The sequence below is a fragment of the Cyphomyrmex costatus genome, unplaced genomic scaffold (genome assembly GCF_001594065.2).
Source record: "Cyphomyrmex costatus isolate MS0001 unplaced genomic scaffold, Ccosl1.0 scaffold273, whole genome shotgun sequence".
In the NCBI taxonomy this organism is placed as follows: domain Eukaryota; kingdom Metazoa; phylum Arthropoda; class Insecta; order Hymenoptera; family Formicidae; genus Cyphomyrmex; species Cyphomyrmex costatus.
The window spans coordinates 1,642,988-1,665,948 of NW_017276833.1; the positions used below are offsets into that span (position 1 = coordinate 1,642,988).

General features: G+C 37.3%; 1 protein-coding gene across 1 annotated transcript in view; it reads right to left on the reverse strand.

The window, feature by feature from the left end:
- Window positions 1–543: 543 nt before the first annotated feature.
- LOC108774775 (probable serine/threonine-protein kinase mps1) overlaps window positions 544–22,961 on the reverse strand; it is a 63,408-nt gene continuing 40,990 nt past the window's right edge. The window contains exon 2 of the mRNA XM_018540971.1: window positions 544–964. Coding sequence (XP_018396473.1) covers window positions 597–964 — 368 coding nt within the window. The 3' untranslated portion in view covers window positions 544–596. The remainder of the gene's footprint in view (window positions 965–22,961) is intronic.

A 22,961-nucleotide genomic window follows, 5' to 3' on the forward strand; every position in this document is an offset into this window, starting at 1 on the left:
TACCTCTGGCCCTCCTCTCTCACGGCCCGCCTCTCATTTTCTCTCCATTTTGTAATAAATACATTATAATACATCGCGCTCTGCGCGTAAAATTGCAGCGGACTATGATACGCTTTCCATTCGAAGCCGTAAATTACGACGTGGGAACGTCACTTTGTTTCCAGTTCTAACAAGCGCAAAAAAAATTTCTCTTGAAAAGTGATATTTTCTCCCGGCATTTTTAAGAATTGTAACTTTTTTTTTTATCATTGTATATTTATATTCGTTGAGAAATTGAATTTACAGTTTTGAAAAAAATATGAAACTTCTTAAATATGTTGAACCGTAATAGATTATTGAACAGAGACAAGATCATTGAAAAGGGCTTTCTCATCGTAAGACTTTCTTCGCAATTTCTTCAAGAAAGAGCATTAAAATTAAGGGAGCGAATCACACGTAAGAAAAAAGACTATTGTACAAAAATGCAGTCGAAATTATGCATCACGCGTTTCGATCTTTCATTTCGGTCTTAAACACTTGATATCGTACGAATATAACTGTTCGTCGTCCGATTTTCCTCGAGCCTCAATTGCACAGAAGGTCGGAAAAGTCGACCTCTACGACTTCTCGTCCATGGAATTTGGCAACGGTCGCTTCTTCAAGATTCCCAGATCTTGCACGTTCTCTAGGAAAGTCTTGTGATGTTGAGCGACCAGAAGTGGATTCACAGTCTGCACGTCCTTCTTAAGCTCCTCCATGTCCCTCTTGAGCTTCGCCCTCCTGTTTTGGAACCACGTGATCACTTGGGCATTGCTCAGACCCAGCTGAGCGGCGATCTCGTCCCTGTCGGCCGGGCTCAAGTACTTCTGATACAAGAATCTTTTCTCCAACTCGAAAATCTGCTGATTCGTGAACGCGGTCCGACTCTTGCGCTTCTTCTTCGGCTGTTGGCGGTTGTTGAACAGGTTCAAGTGATTGGCTTGTTCTGCAATACAAGAAAGTAGGACACAGTTAGTTTTGTTTCATACTTATTTTTTATCAATAATTTCGTGGCAAATTACGACACGTCAGGTACACACATGGGATCAACTTTTAAGACTTTTTTTAAACTTTCATAATCACAGTGGCTTTGTTATTTTATATAATAGTGTCACTGTTAAATTTTTCAAGTAACTTTAATGGGAAACAAACACTCTTATTTGGACCGTAAATGGCTTATTCTCATCGGTATTTAGTTTAATGGGAAAATTGTACTATTTAAATATCGGCAAAAAATAATTTATTCTACATCTTTACAAATGTTGCTTGCAAAGAGGCAAAAAGTAACTTTCTAAAAAGCGAATGGCAACGATCGATAAAAATAATTGAAAGATCGTTTTTTATGATCGGTGGATTTCAGATCTTTCTCACGGAAAGATCTGAGAATGATTCTGCCTTCGTGGTAGCGCCGCGTCTCTCACGGCATCGATTATCGTGCACGCGGGATAAATGAATGAGCGAAGACGCGAGTATTGCACAAACGAAACGCGTCGATTCAACGGCAATTAAACGCCGCCGATAACAAGACCGTCGGGTCCCGGCGGGCCGTGTCTCTCGGGGAACGCAACGGCGATAATTAGCTACCGATACGAATAGATGAATTAAGATTTTATCGCTGACGTTGTATGAGTAATCGCTCGCGAAGCTGCGTTGGTGGGAAAAAATTCTCCATGAAAACGCGTTAGTGAAATACGAGTTGTACGAAAGGGGAAAAAAGGATATTGAAAAATTAAACGAACGTTTAGTGTCCGCGTGCTTTATCGTTTTCGCCACTCACTTAACACGCGTATATATATGCGTAGGTAATTCCGCATATATAGGAATAAAACAAGAGATAGAAAGAGTCGATAAGAATATATTACAGCAGATGGATCGGGCGTATAGATTGAGTTTCTCTATATTACGTGAATTTATATAAAGGTATATCAATAGATACAGAATAGACATGTTTATATGGTAATCAAGATAATTAATTTCATGAGATTGCCAGTAAGTAATACGTGCTGATCAGAGATTGAAGCACATGTGTCGTAGTGAATAAATGTTTGGCAAACAGCTTTGTGTGAAGCAGAGGTCATGTTAGGTATTACTTTTTTAATTGTTTTAAAAAGCAAAGAAATAAAAAGGCAATTAAGTGTTTAAAACATAAATGTGATCTAATAAATCATTTATGTTTTAGACTCTTAATTGCCTTTTTTATTTCTTTGTTTTCTAAATATTAAGAGTTCTGTATATTCTTTCTATTTTTAATTGTTTTAATAGATGCCAATAAGAGCCGACACTGGATAATTAGTGTGTAAATTTATTCGATTAGTAAAACAATAAGTACATTAATTAATAATGTTATACAAAAAAATTTTTGTTAATTTTACCAGTATTGAAAAGGACCTTAATCATAGGTCGAAACGTATACGTATTAATTAATGTATTATACTTATTGTTTTGCTAATCAAATGAATTTACACATTAAAATCAAGTGTCGGCTCTTATTGGCATCTATTAATTTATGTTTTTGATTTATTCATATGAGCCTCATATTATATTTTTAAATTTTAATTGTTTTGTTTTTTTTGTGTATTAATTCTTCTGTCAATGCATGTGTTGGATACTTATATGTTAAATTTTTAACAGTAAACATTTTTATAGTTTTCTGCGCGAATTTCGTATAAAAAATCCCGATTAATTTTGAACAATAAAAAACACTTGCATAGATTTTATTTTGTTTTCACTTTTACATTTTACAGCGAGAACTTTGTGAAACGGTAGCGAAATGACAATGAAAAATTACGCATCGACAGAGGAGTTAAAGTTTGAAGCAGTTGAGGTGTAAATCTTTTAAGAGCACGCATTTATCTTCCTTTTATTTTGATCTCTATTTTGGTTCCTCGAGAAAAGATCTATGGTATTCTTCTGATGTACAAAGTGACATTGGAAATATATATAAACACTATATACAGAACGCGCACGGTACGAAAGTATATATACAGTAATCGAAAGTTTATAATCCTGGGATTGGGGGATATGCAAAGCGAATCGGAATTTTTTTCAGCCGACCATTGTCGAAATTGTAGTTCACGGAATCCTCTCCGAGGACTACAAATTAAATGTATTTCCGAGTCATGGAAGGGTTCTCCCCATAAAAAAAAAATATTATGCATTCGTTACGGTGCTCAGTCCATGGAATTCCGAGAGCCATAACTATGATAGTTCTCAGTTACTAGCTGAGCCGTAGTTCAAAATGTTTCCACCAGACGTTTCGCCTTTAGCCCCGAAGCGATTTGTAGTTTTATCAGATTAGATGTATACGGATATAAATAATCTCAATTTGCGATATTGCTGTACATGCAACATGCAGTTATAAATAGGACACGATGCATTCTTTAGCGCTAACGTATCTCGACCGCGAAATTCTAAATCTTTTAATTAAATAATTGTAATTGATTCTGAATTATATCGAAGTGTGTCTGGAATCGATTATGTTAATGCACGCATATTTTTCATTATGAACTTTTTATATTAAAATACTTCCTGAGAGAAAATGGATTGCTACTCTAACAAGCCGGTGTGTTATCGAGTTTGTTGTAAGTGCGGTAATTTTCTTAAAAATCTACTTGTTATTATAAATTAATTCCAAATTAAAAAAAGTAGCCAATTAAAGTAATCATCTCTTCTTCTTCTTCTTCTCTCTCTCTCTCTCTCTCTCTTTCTACAATCTAATTTCTCGAATACACGTTTTAACATTATCTGTCGAGATTAAAACATGGGAATAATTTATTTTAATATCTGCTGATTATATCTATAGGTGATCTCTTTATATTAGATTAGATCGTGGAAAACTATTCTAGCGGTGTGTAAAGCTTGACATGAAAATTGTTCTATCGATTTTATTGGCTTAATAATTGTTTCCTCGAGAAATAGTCTAAAATAATCATCGTTCATCGTTTCTGATTAGCGGACGATACCGTGTAATACTGGGTTTCGTTTTATAATTTTCGTTATACTCGCGACGACTCTCGGAGGAAAGTAGGATCGATTAACGTCGTTATCCATTAACCAGACCGACCCCGTGTATTTTTTATGTGCAATGTTTACCGAGAAATATGCGCAATGATCGTTTTCGCAATGGCGTTAGCCATTAGGAAATAATCGAATCGAATGGTGAGAGAAAGAGAGAGAGAGAGAGAGAGAGTGAGAGAGAGGGGGGGGGGGGGACGCGATGAGTCTTGGACAAAGTAGCCGAGGAGTCGCTCTAGGATCAAAGGCCGCCGCCATCGGTCACACCTGCACAACCCGACCGTACAGTCCATTTAAAAAATTCTCCCTGACCGGCACGAGCGACGTCGTGCACGTATAAGGTGACCGGACGTCTCGTTTTCGGGGGACAGTCCGCCTTATTTGAAAGAATGGGTGTGTTGGCATTCTTACCGTCTTAATCATTTTATTGCGCTAATTGGAAGAGAGGGTACAGCCGCGCTCGTTCGTTAATCGCTTAAACGCAACCCAAAAGTACAGAGTAACACGTGCTTCGTTCAATCCACATGTCCCGCTTTTCTAATAGCCAACGTTTCGAATTAACCGTTAGTCCTAAACACCTCGGAATCTTGATTCTTGTTGAGAAAATTATGAACATTAATACAGATTATTTTTTATATATATATATATATATACATATATACATAGTTTTATTATTATTTTTTATTTTATCAAGTATATTTTTAATCTAATTAAATTGACGAAGGCACGTAGTCGTTATCCTAAAAAAACAAAAATGTAATCAGTTCTATATGCGAGCAATAAATATGTGCTGAACGACTAGGGGATATTCTATATTTGCCGATATATTAATTTAGTTATGTTTACGACTGAAATCAATATTACGTGGATAAGAAATAATTAATAGCTATACAGCGCGCGCACATACGGGAGGAAATTAATTACCAATCTATAGACGAGAAAATAATAAAGGAGGAGACTATCAAGCACTTTGCCACGAAAGAGAACCTTTTCGTGAAAGGCGTATATTGATTCGATTACACTGCAACCCAAGTGCAACGTGTAATTCACATATAGAAAGATGGGAGAAAAAACTGTTGAAAAAATATGCGTCATTTTTCATACAATAATTGCAATATTTTAATTTTAATTTCGTATTAACTTTAATTTTTTTCTAAATATATATATGTAAAGTTATTGTGGGCCAACACTAGTTGTTCGTGTGAATTATAAGTAACTTTATTAAAAATCACACAATAATATAAATAAACGTGTCGATCTCTCGTTTAGGTCCTCATCAGTATAAATTTAAATTAATGGTTAAGTTGAATCTCGAAATTTTTTGTTGATATTTAAACGATATTTAGAAGACGAGAGAACCACACTGTACACCGATTGATATATTACAATAAATTCATATATTTAATTTTTTCTATACTTCAATTTCAATTTGAAGATAGGATTCGATTAATTTGATTCATTACATATATCTTTTAATCCCATGATACTTTTCATTTATATCAATCATTCTCTTTGAGCCTAAAATTTATTTTTAGTTTTTAAAATCAGCCAGATTCGAGAATACATTGATAAATGAAATCGAAGACAAAGCGAATGAGAATTTTGCACGACAAAGATGTTGAGACACGACGATGAAACGGTAAACGAACGGACGGATGGACGGACGGAAGAAGCGTCGAGATATTAGTTTCTGCGGTCGGTTCTCCGCAGAGATTTAATTCGTTTGATGTTCACGATTCGCCGCTTCGGCTGTCTTTTCGCAACTCGCGTCTCCTCTCTCTTTTTCTTAAACTTTCCAAATAGTTTTAAGCCGTCGTCGCGACGCTTGCTTTTCGGAAAGATTTTCTTCACCCTTTTGTCGACAAACCATTTCGGATTCTACTGTAAAAATTTTTCTTTCAAAATTCCGATATTCACGTTTTATCAGATAAGTAAAATACTGTTTTGAGTAAAATACTGTATTTCTAAAACGTTGCATAAATCGTTGAATTTTATTAAAGTTACAGACAAAAATTATCATACGTAAAAGATTATGAATTGGAATTCTTTTAAAATGATAAGGAGAGGGATTAAAAAAACCTAAATTCTCTTTAAAGTGATATATAAACGCACAGTGGAGAATTGTACAGAAATAAATTCCAGATAAAGGGTAGCCGCGTGACCACCTGCCGTGCGTAAACCATATCCGTGTATGACATCTACTAGGGTCACAGATGGCGGCGAAATTTGCTTGATTAATGTGCTGACTTGGCCGAAAATTTAGTTTAATTACGTGAACCGCGATACACTTTCATATATCTGTGCTTTATCGTCTTCCGAACATAATTCAACAGCTCTCATAATGAATCTTAATAATTAATAACGGATTGATCTCCTTTTATCACTGAAGTGATGTGTAACGAGTATACCAATTTTAAAAAGTAAGTTATATTTATTAGTTTCATAAACTATATTATACAGTATGAGACATTTCTCTACGAAGAACTCACATTCTCCTTGATTTATAACATACAGTGTGTGACGGTAAAAAACTATAGCAAAAATTCTCGTTATATATTGTAATATTTTTCAATAAATTTTTTATTTTACTAAATTTATTAATTTTTTAATGTTGATCTTTTTAGCCAAAAAATTCAATTAGAGTCAACGAAAAGAAGATTTGTACTGATATATCTAAAGATTAAAGTATGGGATATAGAAAAATAAATGTAAAAATAATTTTTGGAAACCATAAAAATAATGCAGAGAATTCAACTATAATGTTGCAAAAAAACTTGTAATATTTTAACAAGTTCGAGCATTCTACACATAATTATTTTGATAGTCTTTTTCAAATGTATCTAAATTTTCGTCAGCAAAATCATTCTCTTTGTCACTGATAATTTTCAAAAATTAAAAAAATTTTATTGCATCTAAACTTTGTATCTGAATTAATCACGTGATGACATAATAATTCTTCAAAGTGATGTGGCAATATTTAATTATAAAAATGTACCTAAAATACTTTTATTGTCAATTTACAGTTAAATTTTCTATATTAAAATCGCCAAAAAATTATTCGTTAAAACTTTCCTAATCAATGTCATATATGAAAATTATCATAAAAAATATGTTAGAGAAATTTTCGAAACTTGATTTATCGTGGCGCGACGGCATAGGGGAAAACAGCCGTAGAAGCAAACAGCACGATGCAAAGCGACATGATATGTCTCGCGAAAGACCAACAAAACCGTTGCGCGGCCATCTTGGTTACGCTCGAGCAAGATTCACTCGAGTAGAATAGTGACGGAGTTAAGAGGCGCGACGATCTTGAAACAGCTTAACTGGCGTCTCGTCGAGTAGATTATTCGACAACAGTTTCTTGTTAAGCTGAATTTTACGGTCAAACTGCAAACGGTCTGTGATGCAACAAAGAAAATCGTTGCGCCGTTAACGAGTTCCGGTGTTTCGACACATCCATTTTTCATTGCTCATTCGCAATGCTCAACTTGTTGACAGTGTGAGATTAACATCTATTTCTGATTATTTACGGCTAGAAATTTCGTTACGCTAAAATCAATATTGGAATTTTTAATTGTCAACTTATAAATTGGGAGATTTTCCAGTAACAATTTTAACCTGAAAACTATATGTCTCGCGGGCTAAATAATCAGTATTACATAATCTGCTTGGTAGCGAAAGAAGAATGAAGAAAAAGTACAGTTGTAATACATTACACTGATTACACGATGCTACGATATATTAATTTCATTTCCAAGTTAAAGGCGTTTTCTTTAAAGGGTCCATGCAAAAAGTCCCAAACAGATAATTTTGCGAATAAATTATGTCCCATCATGCGAACGAACAGATTCCTAAGCGATTCCTTTATATAGCGCGCGGAAATTTGCTATCCGCGAACGGCTTTAACGCATTTGTTATAATTGCGAGGTACAACAAATGCTGCCGCGCAGACCTGAGGATATCCCGGACGAGATCTAGCGCGAGCATAAATCGCGACAGTACGAAGCGGCGTGCCGAACGACGTGTCACCGCGACGATACCGCTGTCACGTAAAGAAAGATCGAAATGGGTTAACGACCGTATGCAATGCATCACTTGAATTCTTCCCTGCGAGATATATTCGTGGCATAACAGGTTCCCCATCCGTGTTTCTTGCCATTGTGGATAACCAGTTCTCTCGGGATATTTGACATCTTTATCGGCGCGCGGGGGTAAGTGGGGGAAAAAAAAAAAAGAAAAAGTCGAAGTCGTTACACTGTCTTGACGTGCTTTTAACGGTACTCCTACACTATACGTTTTTACAAGCGACACTACCTGCCGGCGGCAACCTTTTATTTGTGCCTCCATATCGGGAGTAGTTGAAACGTAATTCTGTTTTAACAGAGGATTTTATTTCATTTAAGCGCTTTAATGCCTTCGATACTTCGCGTTTGTGTGTCTCGCCGGTCCTTACAATTAGATTTATTCGTGAATGAATTATAATATTTTAATGCAGTTGATTATAATTATATTAAAATAATTATTAAGTCTCTTTTGGTGATCATTAATGCGAATGAACAATGCTAAAATTACTATATAAATATCAGTCATTTCTCTTTTACATTAGCACAAACAACTGAATATTAAGTTTTGAAATGAAAACAAATCATTAATTTTGGAAAGTATTTAATTCCTTTTTAAGATAAAAGTTTGAATAATTCATTGATCACTCCGTTTAAGGCGATGCTGGAGAGACAGCCAAACTATCGATGTCTATAAAACAGATTTTTAATTCCAATTATAATATTACATACATCAAGAAAATATTTACATACATTGAGTAAAACATTACGTAAAACGTTACATATACATTTCTTGTTCTACTATATTTTATATATCGCTTGAAATATGAGGTTATGTACACTCAAATAGTATTTTTTGTGCCATTTCTTTTGTATGCTTCAAAATCATAATTTGAAGGTCTCATGATAATCTTATAAAATATAAATTAGTCAAATCCGGAAAAGTCTTTTTTGTTTGGATATATGCTTGCATTCAATTTATATATATGTGAAGAAAGAACTTGCGTGGAAATTTTTGGGGGATTCTCATATCGGTTTGGACTTTCCCGGATTTGTTTGTGTTTTCCCTTTTATTCTGGAAAAGGATTTTTTATTCTGTATAAGGGAAACGAAATGGCACGAGAAATACGAAATGAGTGTTCCATCGGTAACTCCAGCATCCCCTTAAAGATAATTAATAAACGTAACTTTAAATTTTAAAGAATGAAGACTTGTTTGTAAATTAATCTATTACGTGTATATTTTTCTTAAATTTTCACATTTCTAAAAAAGTGAAGGTGTGTTATTTTAATAAATACAAAAGTGAGACGTGTCACGTTATAGCGATTTTATTTCATTCTCTTCTTCATTCTTATCAAAATTATCCCGTAACTTTAATTTTCTGAAAACATAAAAAGTACAACATGGAAAGTAAATGGAAAATAATGAAAATTAATTAATCCGTATCAAATACTTTTCCGATTCTTTAAAAAAAAAAAAGAAAAAGGTGAAAATTTTATTCTCTAAATAATATTAGTTTCAAGATGCGATAATAGTCAATTCGTCGAGATCAATTTGTTACATTATTGGTGAAAATGTAAGTTTAAATATTCGATGAGCGTGCATCTTATAGCGTTAAATAAATTTGGCGGCAACAGATTATATCTGGCATACACAGCGTTCTCGGCTTTGGTCGTTTTTGGTTCCTGCATGCGGTGGACTTACATCGCTGCCGCCGCACTGTGTACGTACACGCGGTTTGTCATTCGCGTGGCGAGACTCGGGTGGACATGTACGCAGCGTTGTGGGTCGCATTATAATCCTTTGAAACGCGCCAAGTATACTAGAAAACGATTATTTCTGACTAATAGTTGGAGCGATTGTTCTTCGATTCGTTCTGTTAATTAAATTCCATGATTAACGACTTGTAGCGTGCAGAAACGACGGAATATTTCGAAATCCAAGTGGCGTTGAAACAATTTAATTAGATGAACACAATTTTAATTAACCTCATATCTTAATGCATATCCACCACCATGAATTTATTTTGCACTTCAAACTGACTCGTTAATTTAAAGTCCTCCGTCGTTTGATATTCGCAATTTGCAAGACAACGTTAAACGTATTATACTTATTCGCATGACTTAATCCGTTGTATTATTAAAGCGTGCGTCGCATGCGGTTAATGTGGGAAATGTGCGCAAAATGTCGCGCGATTGTCACACTTTGGTGATTAGCGTGTGATCGTATAATCGATTGTATTTTTGCGAGTGTGTTGAGTGGAATACCGTTGAAAGAAAACAAGGGGGAAAATAAAGGAACAAGGAAGAGGCGGAGACATGCCCGGGAAGGAGGCGTCAAGCAGACCAATTGGTTGATCAGTCAACTTTAATTGTTTACAATTTAATTGTATTTACACATATTATATCTTGACATTAAAAAAATCTCTGCTAAACTATATGCATCATATATTAATCGCGGGAAGAGTCTTACACATCAAATTACAAAATACATGAACATAATTTCGACAGGGAATATGCATAAGTATGAAAAAAAAAAAAAAAAAAAAAAAAATGGCGAGTCTTTGAATAAATTATCTATGCCCAAAGTTTCACCAAACTCCGAAACAATGTCCGATTCCAATGAGATATTTTGCTGTGGATAAGTACATCATCGAACAGCATTAATCTTTTGGACATCCGGGAGGGGGAGAAGCGTCTTAAATTATCATCATTCCGAGTTGTACTGTATTATTTCAAAAATCAAATTACGTCGTATATGTATGTTAAAGAAAATCGAAATTGCGTGGATCGCGCGCGCGGGTGGGTTAAATTAGGGAATAAAGACTATATGGTCTCTCGCTCCAGAGATCAGACCGGGCGAAACAAACGGCGCGGCCGCTCGTGCCACACGTCCGCGTCCCGCGGTATTTCGCTAATAAGTCGTCCGCCCGCTACAAGTGCGAGCATTCGAAGAATATACACGAAGAGACGCGCAAAAAGAGGCGGGACTGCGACACCGTGGAGCAATTTGGAAGTGTCTTCCGTCGGCCGGCGGTCATTTGTCTCCCGACAGCATCTCCGGGAGTTCTCTCTCTCTCTCTCTCTCTCTCCTCCCCCTCTGCCGCTCCCTTCTCCCCCGGCTGTCCTACTCCTCTCCGCCTCGGCTTCCTACCCCGGCTCTTAACCCGGAGGGGCTTTGCCCACATGTCAACGATATATTTTCTGCCGGCCCACAAATCGTTTAGCGGGTAATTTTGAAATTGGAACACTTATTTAGTCGTTTAGACCCAAGGGCATAACCGCAGCCCCCGAGAGTTCGAGATTTATCGTTTGATTTTTCGCCGGTTTGTAAGCGCGACCTGCCCGCACTCTCGCTTTCCTGTATGCAAGCCGAAGTGCAAGCGACAAAGTTACGGTGTTGCGTTTATCCTTTTGCGTTTCTCTTATTACATTGTTCGAAAGAAGCGATAGATCGTTAATATATGAGACCGATGAGTCGTCATTTGATGTATAAGAGCGTAACGCGTTCGATCAATTCTTACGAATTCACTCGCGGAGAAAACGCCCAGCGGTTCCAAGTAAAACTTTAAGATACACAAATTTAATTAAGATTCCATATACAAAATTACAATTAATTTGTTATCGGATATTTAAATCAACAAAGTAAATTTGATATCTCGATATTTTTTTGATTATTTCTTCATATTGTATAATATATGTATATTTCTAACATTCTATAAATCGAATCGTGAATTCTAGTGAAATCTTTCTGATTGTCTTCAACTGGTACATAATTTTGAAAAGATAGATGTTAATATCTAATTTTCAATATTTTATTTTCTCTCTCATAGAGTTTTCCAATATCTAGAAAATATAAAAATATTTAAGATGAGATTATTTTAATTAGAAATTCAAAATTTAACTTGGTGAATATTAAGATCGCTAGAAATTTAAGAGGCTCTATTTTGTTTTTAATTCTTTCCTTCAAATTTTTACATAAATTGTATATAACTTAGATGAGAGGAAGAAAATTTGTTTGAAGCAAATTAAAACGATGTACGTATACAAGTGCATTCGTTCTCTTCCTTGTTCAGAGAAACCGCGCATCCCGTTTCTGAGTTAATCGCTTTCGGAGCAATCCAAAACTGTCTCGGGTCGGGCTATCGAAGTATAACGGATGCCGTTCAAATCGTCGCTTAACGAAGAAACGAAGTGCGAGAGGCTCGTTTCAGCGCGGAGCGTAAAATACGGTAACTCGACTGCCACATAAGGATCCCCTCGGGAATACGGCGTGTCGGCTCACACGCCACGGCTATAGGCTCATAAAGACGCGTACGGTAGAGAGGAGAGGGACGTAGGGGGCGTGGAGCGAAAAAAAAATGCTTAGCGGCTTCTAATTGCAGAAGTGACGACGCCGTGACTAATGACCGGGAGACGACGTCCTTTGTCAGTCGCGACGAGACACTTCGTCCTTCCTATGAGGTGCGGACACAGGCCGTTTAAAATACCTGGAAGAAAAGTTCGTCGCTTTCTTCGTTCGGCGACAAATTTTTCTTCCGCTTGTCGCGGTATTTTGAGAACTGCGTGCCCGATTTGATTTCAGTGCGAAGAATGTTTCTCGAGCTTTATCGTCACAGAGAAAACGATTTTATCGCTGGAGTATGAAAAAAAGATTAATCTTCAATTGTAATGACGGATACACGCCAATATATAAGCTGCTTATTTCGAGAGAGAGAAAGAAATTTTTCACATTTTTGTCTCAAATAAATTAATAAAGAAATTAGATTACCTTATTTATCATTACAAAGATCAGTGCTAATCTCATTTTAGTTCGCTGCAAATTGTCTTAATTAATTTTTAATTATAATAATTTTATTTACGGACGTGTTACTTCCTTTTTTTTATTATTGACAAGGATTAATTATGCTTACGACACCAACATTGACTGAAACTTGCATTGAATTGAGAATATTTTTTGACTTAACGAAGAATGTGTAAATAATATATTTAAATTTAATTTATATAATTTGAAAATGACCCGATCGGAGTCAAAACGTTTGTTTTTGATACGATTGTTTAAATTATTGTAAATTATTGTTCGTTAATTTACTCGGCTTGCTGCCTTCTTTATATTTATACTAAATTAGATTATATATATAAATATATATATATTTGATGCTTTTTTAAATAAAAAACTTCTTTAATTTTTTATTTTTAGATAGTAAAATCCATTTAATCGCATTACATTGTTAAATATAAAACTATTTATACACGCAATCCAGAACAATAGTGTAATTAGCGCAATTTTTGTTGTCTGTTTAAATTCTCTCTGTGATAACAATACTTTAAATACCTCGCGCAGATATAAGCTACAAGGTGTTTATACGTGGCTGCATGGCATTAATTTAAATTGAAAATACCAACGCGCGTGCAGTAAAGTTTAATGCAATTTGCGCGGAGCGACGTTCGCGTGGAACGATTCCGTGAATCTCGAGAACGACGTAACACACGACGTAATGTCGCTTTGAGACGTCTCTTTTCGCATCTCTTTAAATAACAGCGGCTTCAAGGATCGTTTGACCGCGGTTCTCTGATCCTATTAACTCAGACTTCTTTCTCAGATTTTCATCTCCCTCTCTCTCTCATTATGCATCTTTCGTCCCTCTCGCACGCGTTACCCCTTTATCATCTCTCACGTCTATTTCCGGCGTCTCTGGTCCTTTACTCGCTTTTAGCGGCTTTGAGATCGTCGAAAAAACAGGCGGTCGATTCACGTGCCGCTGATTAGCGTAATTACGAGATAAATTCTTTAGCCTGACTGGATTGTCACGCGCTACCCCCCTTCTTCTTTTTTCTTCCCTCTGAGACTAACGTTCGAGGCCTTCCGCTATTAGGTCTCATTACCTTTACAAACACAACGATCCATATTCTCATCGCACAGTTAACGCTGAACGCGATTTCTCAACTTTGAATTCTATCTCGTATAAGGATCACGTAATACAAATGCGCGGCGAAGAAGTTTGCGCAAATCTAATGTAAATCTCGTTAGGGGCAATTACGCACGAGTGTATTTTTACTTGTACCCTTTTTCTATCAAAACTTACAAATTATCGATTTCAGTTTGTCCACATCAAGTACGATTTAGTGTAAACTCAATGAAAAGATAATTATATATAATTTGCCTTTCTTAAAACTTTCTTGTAACTTTCCATTAATCCTACCATCTGTGGCATTTTCTGAAAACTCTTTTCTTTTTTTAGAAATATTGATTCATATTCGTGTCTTTAATCTTTTTGAAGAATAAATTATCGTGGTCTTTAATTTTTTCAAAGAAGAGAACTATCATTGCTCCGTGTTTGGAAGGATTACGTATGCTGTATATAAAAATATATGGATCGATATACACGAAAAATGTTTCAAAGGAGCACCTAATTTATGGACGATCGCGTGTTCCGGGCACATTCCTTTAGGCAAGTCAGAATTCGGTTAGAGAATGTCGCGGTAAAGTACGGGCAAAGTTATGTTCAGGTGAATCGGGTAAGCGGTAGCGACACGTCCGGTACTTTCGCAATAAGCGATAAGCGCTACTTTCATCAGGCGGTTAGGCGTGCGCTAAAAGATATAGGGTGTACCTAATACATCTAAGAGAAATAAGAAGGGATTTACTGTATACATATACAATCAGAAATGAGAATCAATATTATATAAACTCGTATATAAAATAATGAAACGCTTGTAACAATTGATGGAAAAAAAAAGAAAAAAATAAGAGAAGTAGAAAAGCGTTGTTCCGCAAAACAGAAAGATATCATGCAACGTTAAGATGTAACATGTATGTAATATGTATGCCAATATGTCGCTTGATACGCGTAATCAGTGTTCGTATTCTATTACTCTCGTATTGTACGTGAAATAAATGCGACTTGGGGACGGCGAATAAGCTGGAGCGTCCCTGATGTGCCACCGCCGTACTTTAGGTACACCTTATACGCGGCGCGGCGAGAAGGGTCGCCTTGGTAAATCCACATCGCAGGGGTGAATAAGTCAGAGCTCGGAACTTGTAAGTCCAAGCGAGGAAGACGAAGGAGAGCCAACTGTTCGCGTCTTCATCAACGACACCGAGGTGGGGGACCACCCATCAGGAGCAATATCGTTTCATCAGCCGCTAATATCACCGCTTCGAGTGGTTCAACACCTTATAACGCCAGGTGGGACGTTAGTGGCGCCGCAGGAAGTCCTAATGAAGACAAATCTCACCCAAAATGGCGGCCGAACTTATTTCCTGCTCCGCCTCCTTCTCTCTCCATCTATCCCTCTACGTTCGTTTCGTCCTCTTTCCATCGCGGTCCCCTTTCGCCTTTGCGAATCAATTTGGCGGCGGTATTTTTACATTTTCCGTCGCATGATTGAGATAAGAAGGGAACACGAATTGAAACGGCGAGCTTAATCAATCGAAGGATTTTAATCGTGCTTGTGGACCATTATATCATTGTAATTACTTTTATGAACGTGAAAATCCGGATTTCATCTACTCTTTTTATTTCACAATTAATTTAATTTATTTATTTACTATACTATTGTTTTGGTAAGTGTTTTCTTAAAAACTCCAACATTCACATAACATTTTGTATAGCGTTGCATTAATTTTACAGAAACTTTGTCAACTTGCTAATTATCAATTTTTTAACAACAATATTATATTTGACTATTTACAATAATTTTATCTATGAAAGAGACAATTTTGAAGCCTGAAGAGGACTCAATCAAGGAGTCGAAACTTGTTACGTATATATAACGTTCATCATGTTTTTAGTTTTAAGTAATTTTTGTAATTATATTCTATTGTTTTTCAAATTTAAAATTAAATATGATGACATTGTAATATTATTTTTAAATGTAATTTTACTTTTGACTCTTACATCGCCCTTTCGATTTGTATTAATTATTGTTATATTAAAAGTCCTTGAATATTTTCATCTTATTTGTTAATTTATTTACAAGCAAAGTTATATAGGTAAATGAAATCTATCGCAAATATATTTATATTGTAAAAAAAAAAAAAGTATTAATCTAAACTCTCTCTCTTTTGTAACCCGTACTTTTTTTGTGCACTTTTGACAATTATTAAAAATATCCTGCCTGCTTTTTTTTTTGCGTCACGAGAAACCAGACATTTGATCTCAGTTAACTATATTAAGAGTGGACAATATGATTGATGATAAAAGGAAACCTAATATACCGTGATAATAATTCTGAAAATAGACTTGGGTTAGAAATGGATATAGGAATAAAAATAGCTGACTTTTATTTAGACAACACAAAGAACACGTTTTCATTTTGTGATCTGGTTGTCATTAGTCGATGCCGGTAGGAAGTTACGTACAGCGGGAAACTTTTCGTAATCGTACCATCATGTGTATTTGCATACGTAAGCAGGATTGTGTGCGCGAGTACACGCTTCGGAGGCGATAGCCGCTAGATCGGCGGCTAGGCTGGTTATCGATCGCACATCCGTCGCGTTACAGGCGGAGGACGGAAATAAACGGCTCGGGGTGAAAAATCATAGGTGCCTTCGATCCGAATGAAACTATCGCGAATCGACTGGATATATCACAGTTTTACGTCATATATATTATATGTGCGTTGTAAAGGCCGATGTGGCGATGAGACACGTCGCGTTGTGAAACGATATACAGCCCAGCACCAAACAGTCGGAATAAATCCTCGCGATATACGGTGATCTTTTTTACGAACCTTTCCATTTGTATTTTCCTCACGTTAGTCGGGCGACAAGGCCCGCCGAAGCGTAATGCTTCTTGGCACACATTTCGGACCACTCGAGAAACCTGCTTTTATTTGTAACATGTACGATTTTGTGGCAACGCTGAAAAATGTCCATATAGTGTTTCCAAAATCCAGTCACTTTGCGGACCACACGTGTCCTCCCGGAAGTTTCAGTTCCCCTGGGTGTAATATTGCGGCAGAATCTGTATAGGGTCGTAAGCGTCGAATATCATATTCATACTGCGAAGCGATAATTTGTTTCTTTTGGAAAATAATTTTCCTCAACGTATCTTTTGGAACATTTCACGCAATTAATATGTCTGGCGACTTGTGTGGTGCCCAAGTCTCATTTTCTTTTTTTTTTTTTCCTCAGACATTTGTGAGAGCTTTCCAAAATTACGATATAGATAAATTGACAATTCGGTAGAAAAGTTTGAACGTGACTCGCGCAACAACCGGTACAGAATATTGTTTCTCGCAATTTTTTGATATTAAATATTTAAGGGGAGAACAACGGAAATGAGTTTCAAACGGAAATGAGTTTATGATAAAATGCAGTTTATGACAAAAATAAAAGTTTCATGCGGAATTGTTTACTTGTGTAGAATCGACATTCAAAATGAAAAAAAAAAAAAGGGCGTATGTTAAAACGTTTAAACATTCTAAAATACTAAGGAATGATTTTTAGTTAACGTTAATTTATGCAATGTAAAATTTAGACGTAGTTTGCGTAGAGAGATTCAGATGCAGACAAAACGCGCTTTGCCAATTCGATTAACTCGCTACAATACCTCGTCTGATAGAAACGTCAGCAGGTAACGCTGGACCACCAACAATGCGGAAGGCCTCGGATGGTGAAAAGAGCGGTATCGCGTTGCAAGCGCAGCTGCTATGACTGAACAAACGCGATAGAACGAACCTTTGAGGGTTAATGGCCACGTATAGAACGAAGATATTTCACAACACTTCTCGCGATGTATTAATTGTAGGAAATATAATCAGCATTGGAAACCGGCCTCGCGATGTTTTTAATCGCTTTTCTCCATTTGTCACCCTGATCCTTCTATCTCGAGCGATATACGACGTACTTTCCCTCTTTCTCACGAAAACGCACTCCGAAGATACCTTGGGCAATATTATAATTTAAATTTAATGATAATCTCGAAAACGTGAGATCCACAGCGGCTCTCCCTACGATAAATCAAAGTATAAAGAGTGCCCGTGTGTGAAGCAGAAATGTAGAAAGAGGGAAAGACCGTGGCCGGTATATACGAGATGTCGTCATTCACAATGACGAACGTTGATCGTAATCATCGAGAGTGGGTCATTAGCTCCGGCATAAAATTAATAAACTCATAAACAACCGCGCGGAACATCTCGCGATAAGCTGGAAAAAAAAAAATCCCGCCCGTATAACGACGTCGAATTATCGCGAGACAATATCGCGGTGCCCGAAGTTCAGAGTTCAAGGTCGACGCGGCGGGCGATTACATTTCCACTGCTTCTTAATACAAAGTGCTTGTTTTACGAGACATTAATACGCCACATTGCTCGTAAACCGATTGGATATTATGTCTCTTATTTTTTCTCCTCCCTCCCTCCCTCCCTCTCTCTCTCTCTCCCTCCCTCCCCCTCTCTATCTTTCTCGTCGCTTCCGGTACGCGTAAATGTCGCTCAGCCGCGGGCTAATGACAAACGTCGCGGAGCAATGAAAAAGGCAAGTCGCGCGTAGCGCTGCACAATTAGCATTTATAACGTGGTAATGGCGTAGCGCGAAGTTATATTGTTGCAACGCGCTCGCGCTCGCGCCTGAGTTAAGTTGACGCGATGAAACTGATGATGCTGAATAATCACACGGTGAATGGACTTTTTTTTTTCTTTTTTTGCAAGAAGTGCGAAGCTTTTTGCGGTGCAAACGCTTGGGCGCGGGTCGAGACCGCCGCGTGCTGGATTTCCCTGCGATATTTAACGTCAGCGGAATATATATATATGTATATATATATATATATATATATACGCGGTATACGGACGCGGATAATTTCGCGTTACAAGAAATCAAGTGGACATGAATGTCGTTAATGTCGCTTTGTCTCCGTGTAGCAATTACAGGGGGCTATTAGCATTTGACTCACACGGCGTGTTCACGGAGAATTAAAAGTGTTTCAAGTTTAACAAACTTATTTTAGACTTACGAACGAAAGTTTCCGCCTTCCGAACTTAATCGATGTCGATAGAACAGATTTTTAATTACAATTAAAATATTACATACATCAGGAAAATATTTACATACATTGAGTAAAACATTACGTACATTAAATAAGCCATTAAGTAAAACGTTACGTACATTTTCTTGTTCTGCTATATCCTATATATCGCTTGAATGTGAGGTTATGTACACTCAAATCGTATTTCTCGTGCCATTTCCTTTGTAAGCTTCAAAATCATAATTTGAAGGTCTCGTGATAATCTTATAAATTAGTCAAATCCGGAAAGGTCTTTTCTGTTTGGATATATGCTTGCATTCATTTATAAATATGTGAAGAAAGAACCTACGTGGTAATTTTTGGGGGATTCTCATACCGGTTTGAACTTTTCCGGACTCGTTTGTGTTTTCCCTTTTATTCTGGAAAAGAATTTTTTATTCTATATACACTGTAAAAAAAGTGCGTAAAATTACATAAATAGTATGTGTAACAATTACACAATTTATAGTGGAAATTTGTAAAATTGTGTGATTTTACAAAAATTAGTTCATTTTATCTCTGATAATGTAAATTTATCTTTACATATTGGATGGAAAATTACAATTACAAATTAAGAAATTAATTTTATTTCAACATGGAAAATTTACAAACGCATGGAAGTTTACAACTAATATAGTGGGTCCCAAAATTACCCACTATGACTGTTGTAATTTGCATGAAATTTTTTTTACAGTGTAAGGAAAACGAAATGGCACGAGAAATACGCAGTGAGTGTTCCGTCGGTAACTCCAGCATCCCCTTAATAGTTACAAATGTAATAATACACGTTCGAATACAATCGCGAGACTCGCCTTGAGGATTCTAATTAGAAGAGAAGATTTTTCACGCGGTTGAGAAACCGCGGGTATTAAAAGTGCCGATCGAACTCGACCAATTAGACTTACGGGCATTACGAGTAATGAACCGGAGTTTCTTGTTCTTTCATTCGCGCCGCACCGCCCTTGTTAACGTGTCGTTGACCGTAAATCCGACGGAATGGAATTCGCCGCGGTTCTGTAATGTTGAATTTTGCGCCGTTAACTAAATGGAATAAAAGGAAGCGCTTTTTAAAGCGCTACCGCCGCGCCGCGCGGGGCACCAACTGAATCCTTATTTAACGACGAATAATATTATCACGAAAATGGCCGAACGAACGTAACGGATGCGATAACGACGCTTTCAGAATCCCAGCATCTTTATATCTTTCCTTTGTTTTTACGAGATCGTTAATCGTCGAGTATAGCAGTGACGTAGTTCTGAAACTGAGAAGCCCGGCCGTCATCGTGTCGTCGGAAATTTCACCTTTTACGCGGCCGAGCGTCAGTCCCCGCCAATCGGCTGTTACGAAATCGGTAACAGCAAGAATTTTCCGTTCGGCGCAGTGCGTCTCATTTTACTAGGTAAAATAATAAGGATTTATCGTTTAATAGCGGAACATGTTGCGGCCTCCGCGTCACCGAGCTCTCCGCTTTAATGGCCCCCGCGCCGCTGGGAAAACGCAGGCCTGAATTTCTGTATATCCGATCACCGTGAAATAACCGACCGGGCCGGAATCGGTGTGCGTGAGGCATAATGCATACGGTAGCGCGGAATCTTCCTATGGTATAGTGCCGGCGATAAGCAGGTACAGGACAAATCGGAACCGCATTAAGGCGGGGTAGCACGGAAAAAGAGTTCCTCTATATATATATCGATTTCACTGTTACGTGCCGTTAATAATATTATTGCCGACGGCCATTTCATCGGCCAGATTCGAAAGCGAGAGGCGTATATATACGTACGTGTGATGTATCAGAGACATGACATTTTTTCCTCTCCCCCCTTTGTTTCCTTCTGCCCGTCACTGCCCCGAAATTTAATGCCATATAACGCGCGCGCGACGGAGAAATTATTATCTCTCGCTGCGATTGTGAGGGAAAGGAGAAGGACGCCGATAAACCGAAGAGCGAGAAGAGAGAAGAAACTCGAAAACCTGCTCGACAACATGATTAGCGCTTAAAAACTTCTATATGCTCGTATTATGAGACGTAGGCGGAACACACGTATATATATACGCATTATAAAATATAAGGTGCCTTCACAATCGCGTATACGCTTCCTTTCGATCGCTATATGGCAGACACAAATTCAAGGACTATATCATTTGAAGCTATCAATCTTTCGGCTCTGATCAATTTCAAGACATTTCACATCATTTGTAATTTGTGCTCGATAATTCAAAGGTCCCGCCAGGGACTTGAGAAACACAAAGATTTCGACGTAAATTAATCTTGTATAAAAGTATCGGGGCGAGTTTGATGTCATTAGTCTTGTAAAGCTTCATCCGCAGCCGCGTTAGACCGTTTTTCGACGTCAGCTCCTTTGTTTCTTGGACGTTATTTAATGAGGCGATATTAACTACCTACGTTATTTTAACTATCGAGCGCGGCGGACGAATAATACAAGCGACATCTTTACGGGGCATCGATTTCCTTTCACTGCCACTCCCGGATGCTATTGCTTGTATCAGGCGTTCATCATTAACGTCATTCGATGATGAAGACCCGAGATAAATTCGAGAAGAAACGGTTAAATATGCAGATATTAATGGCAGCGCCACGATGACGTTCTCTATAAATAACGTTTTTCCATCAATTTCAATTTTATCATGTATCGGGGACGTCTCACGATGGTATACATACGTAAGTGAAATGTTGACGAAAGGGGCACAATGTTGCTTCCTAAACAAAACGCGATACCCCCACCTTCCCGTAACGGAACGCGTAAAAATACTTACGCATCCTTAAACTTTCTAATCGTGTCCTATCATGCCGCATGATAAAAACATTCATCATCTTATTACCCGTTTCACCCGATCTTGTTCCTCACTTCTTTGAAAATCATCAAAGCGAGGAAAATGATGGGAAAAGGGCGGTAACGCGGAAAGAAGAAGTTAATGGCTAGACAAGCTTCGTGAGACTCGCATCCAACGTTCGTCGCGCTTCGACGAAAAAAAAAAGAAAGAAAAAGAAACAATGAAGAGGCGGTTCCTCGATCGCGTTCTTAATTTCCTGTCCGATTGTTGCCAATCGGCCGCCTGTGCCCCTTTTGTGCGGTGCCGAAACTCTCCTCTCGATCGGACCACCTCGAATTAATTAGGTTAGACCAAGTAAAAACTGTGTGTGCCAGTTCACACCTAACTTCTAAAGGGGCGCACATCCGCGTATTGGCGCAGCAAAATTTTTCAACGAAACCCTGTTTCTGTAAAACTTCACCCATCTCGTGAAATCCCGGAGCGTTGCTATATGTTTACCAATCAGTGCGCTGCGTTAATTAAAGAATTGCGAAATATATCCTTTGCGACAAAAAAAAAACCTTTTGTTCAATTATATATATAGTATCTAATTTTCTTCAATTCAACCAACGTAAAAAAAATTAATATTTCAGGAAAATAAAGTTATATTTTATTTAAGTTATTCTTGTTTTTATAAATATTTAATATGCAGATTTTTTACTAAGAGAGAGAAAGAGAGAAAATAGCTTTAGAAACATTTTCTTATTTCATGGAAGAGCCGCCACATTGCACGTCGCTCGGCGAGCGCGTCCCTTTCCTTTGAAATCGTTTTGCTTCTTTCTCATTTGGACTGATCCTCTATTTAGTTTCGTCGGTGCATGGAAGCGCGCTTGACGATGCGCGACAAACAGTGCAGTCTAATTAGCAGCCGTCTAATCCTACTCACAGTGTAAATTTGCAGCGAGCCTAATCGACGACAGTAATGCTACAACATTTCTGAATACCGCAATCACAGACGATTGAAGTAGACGTGAAGAATCTATTATATGCAGATGTGTAATCAATTTTCGAAAAAGAACGAAAGTTC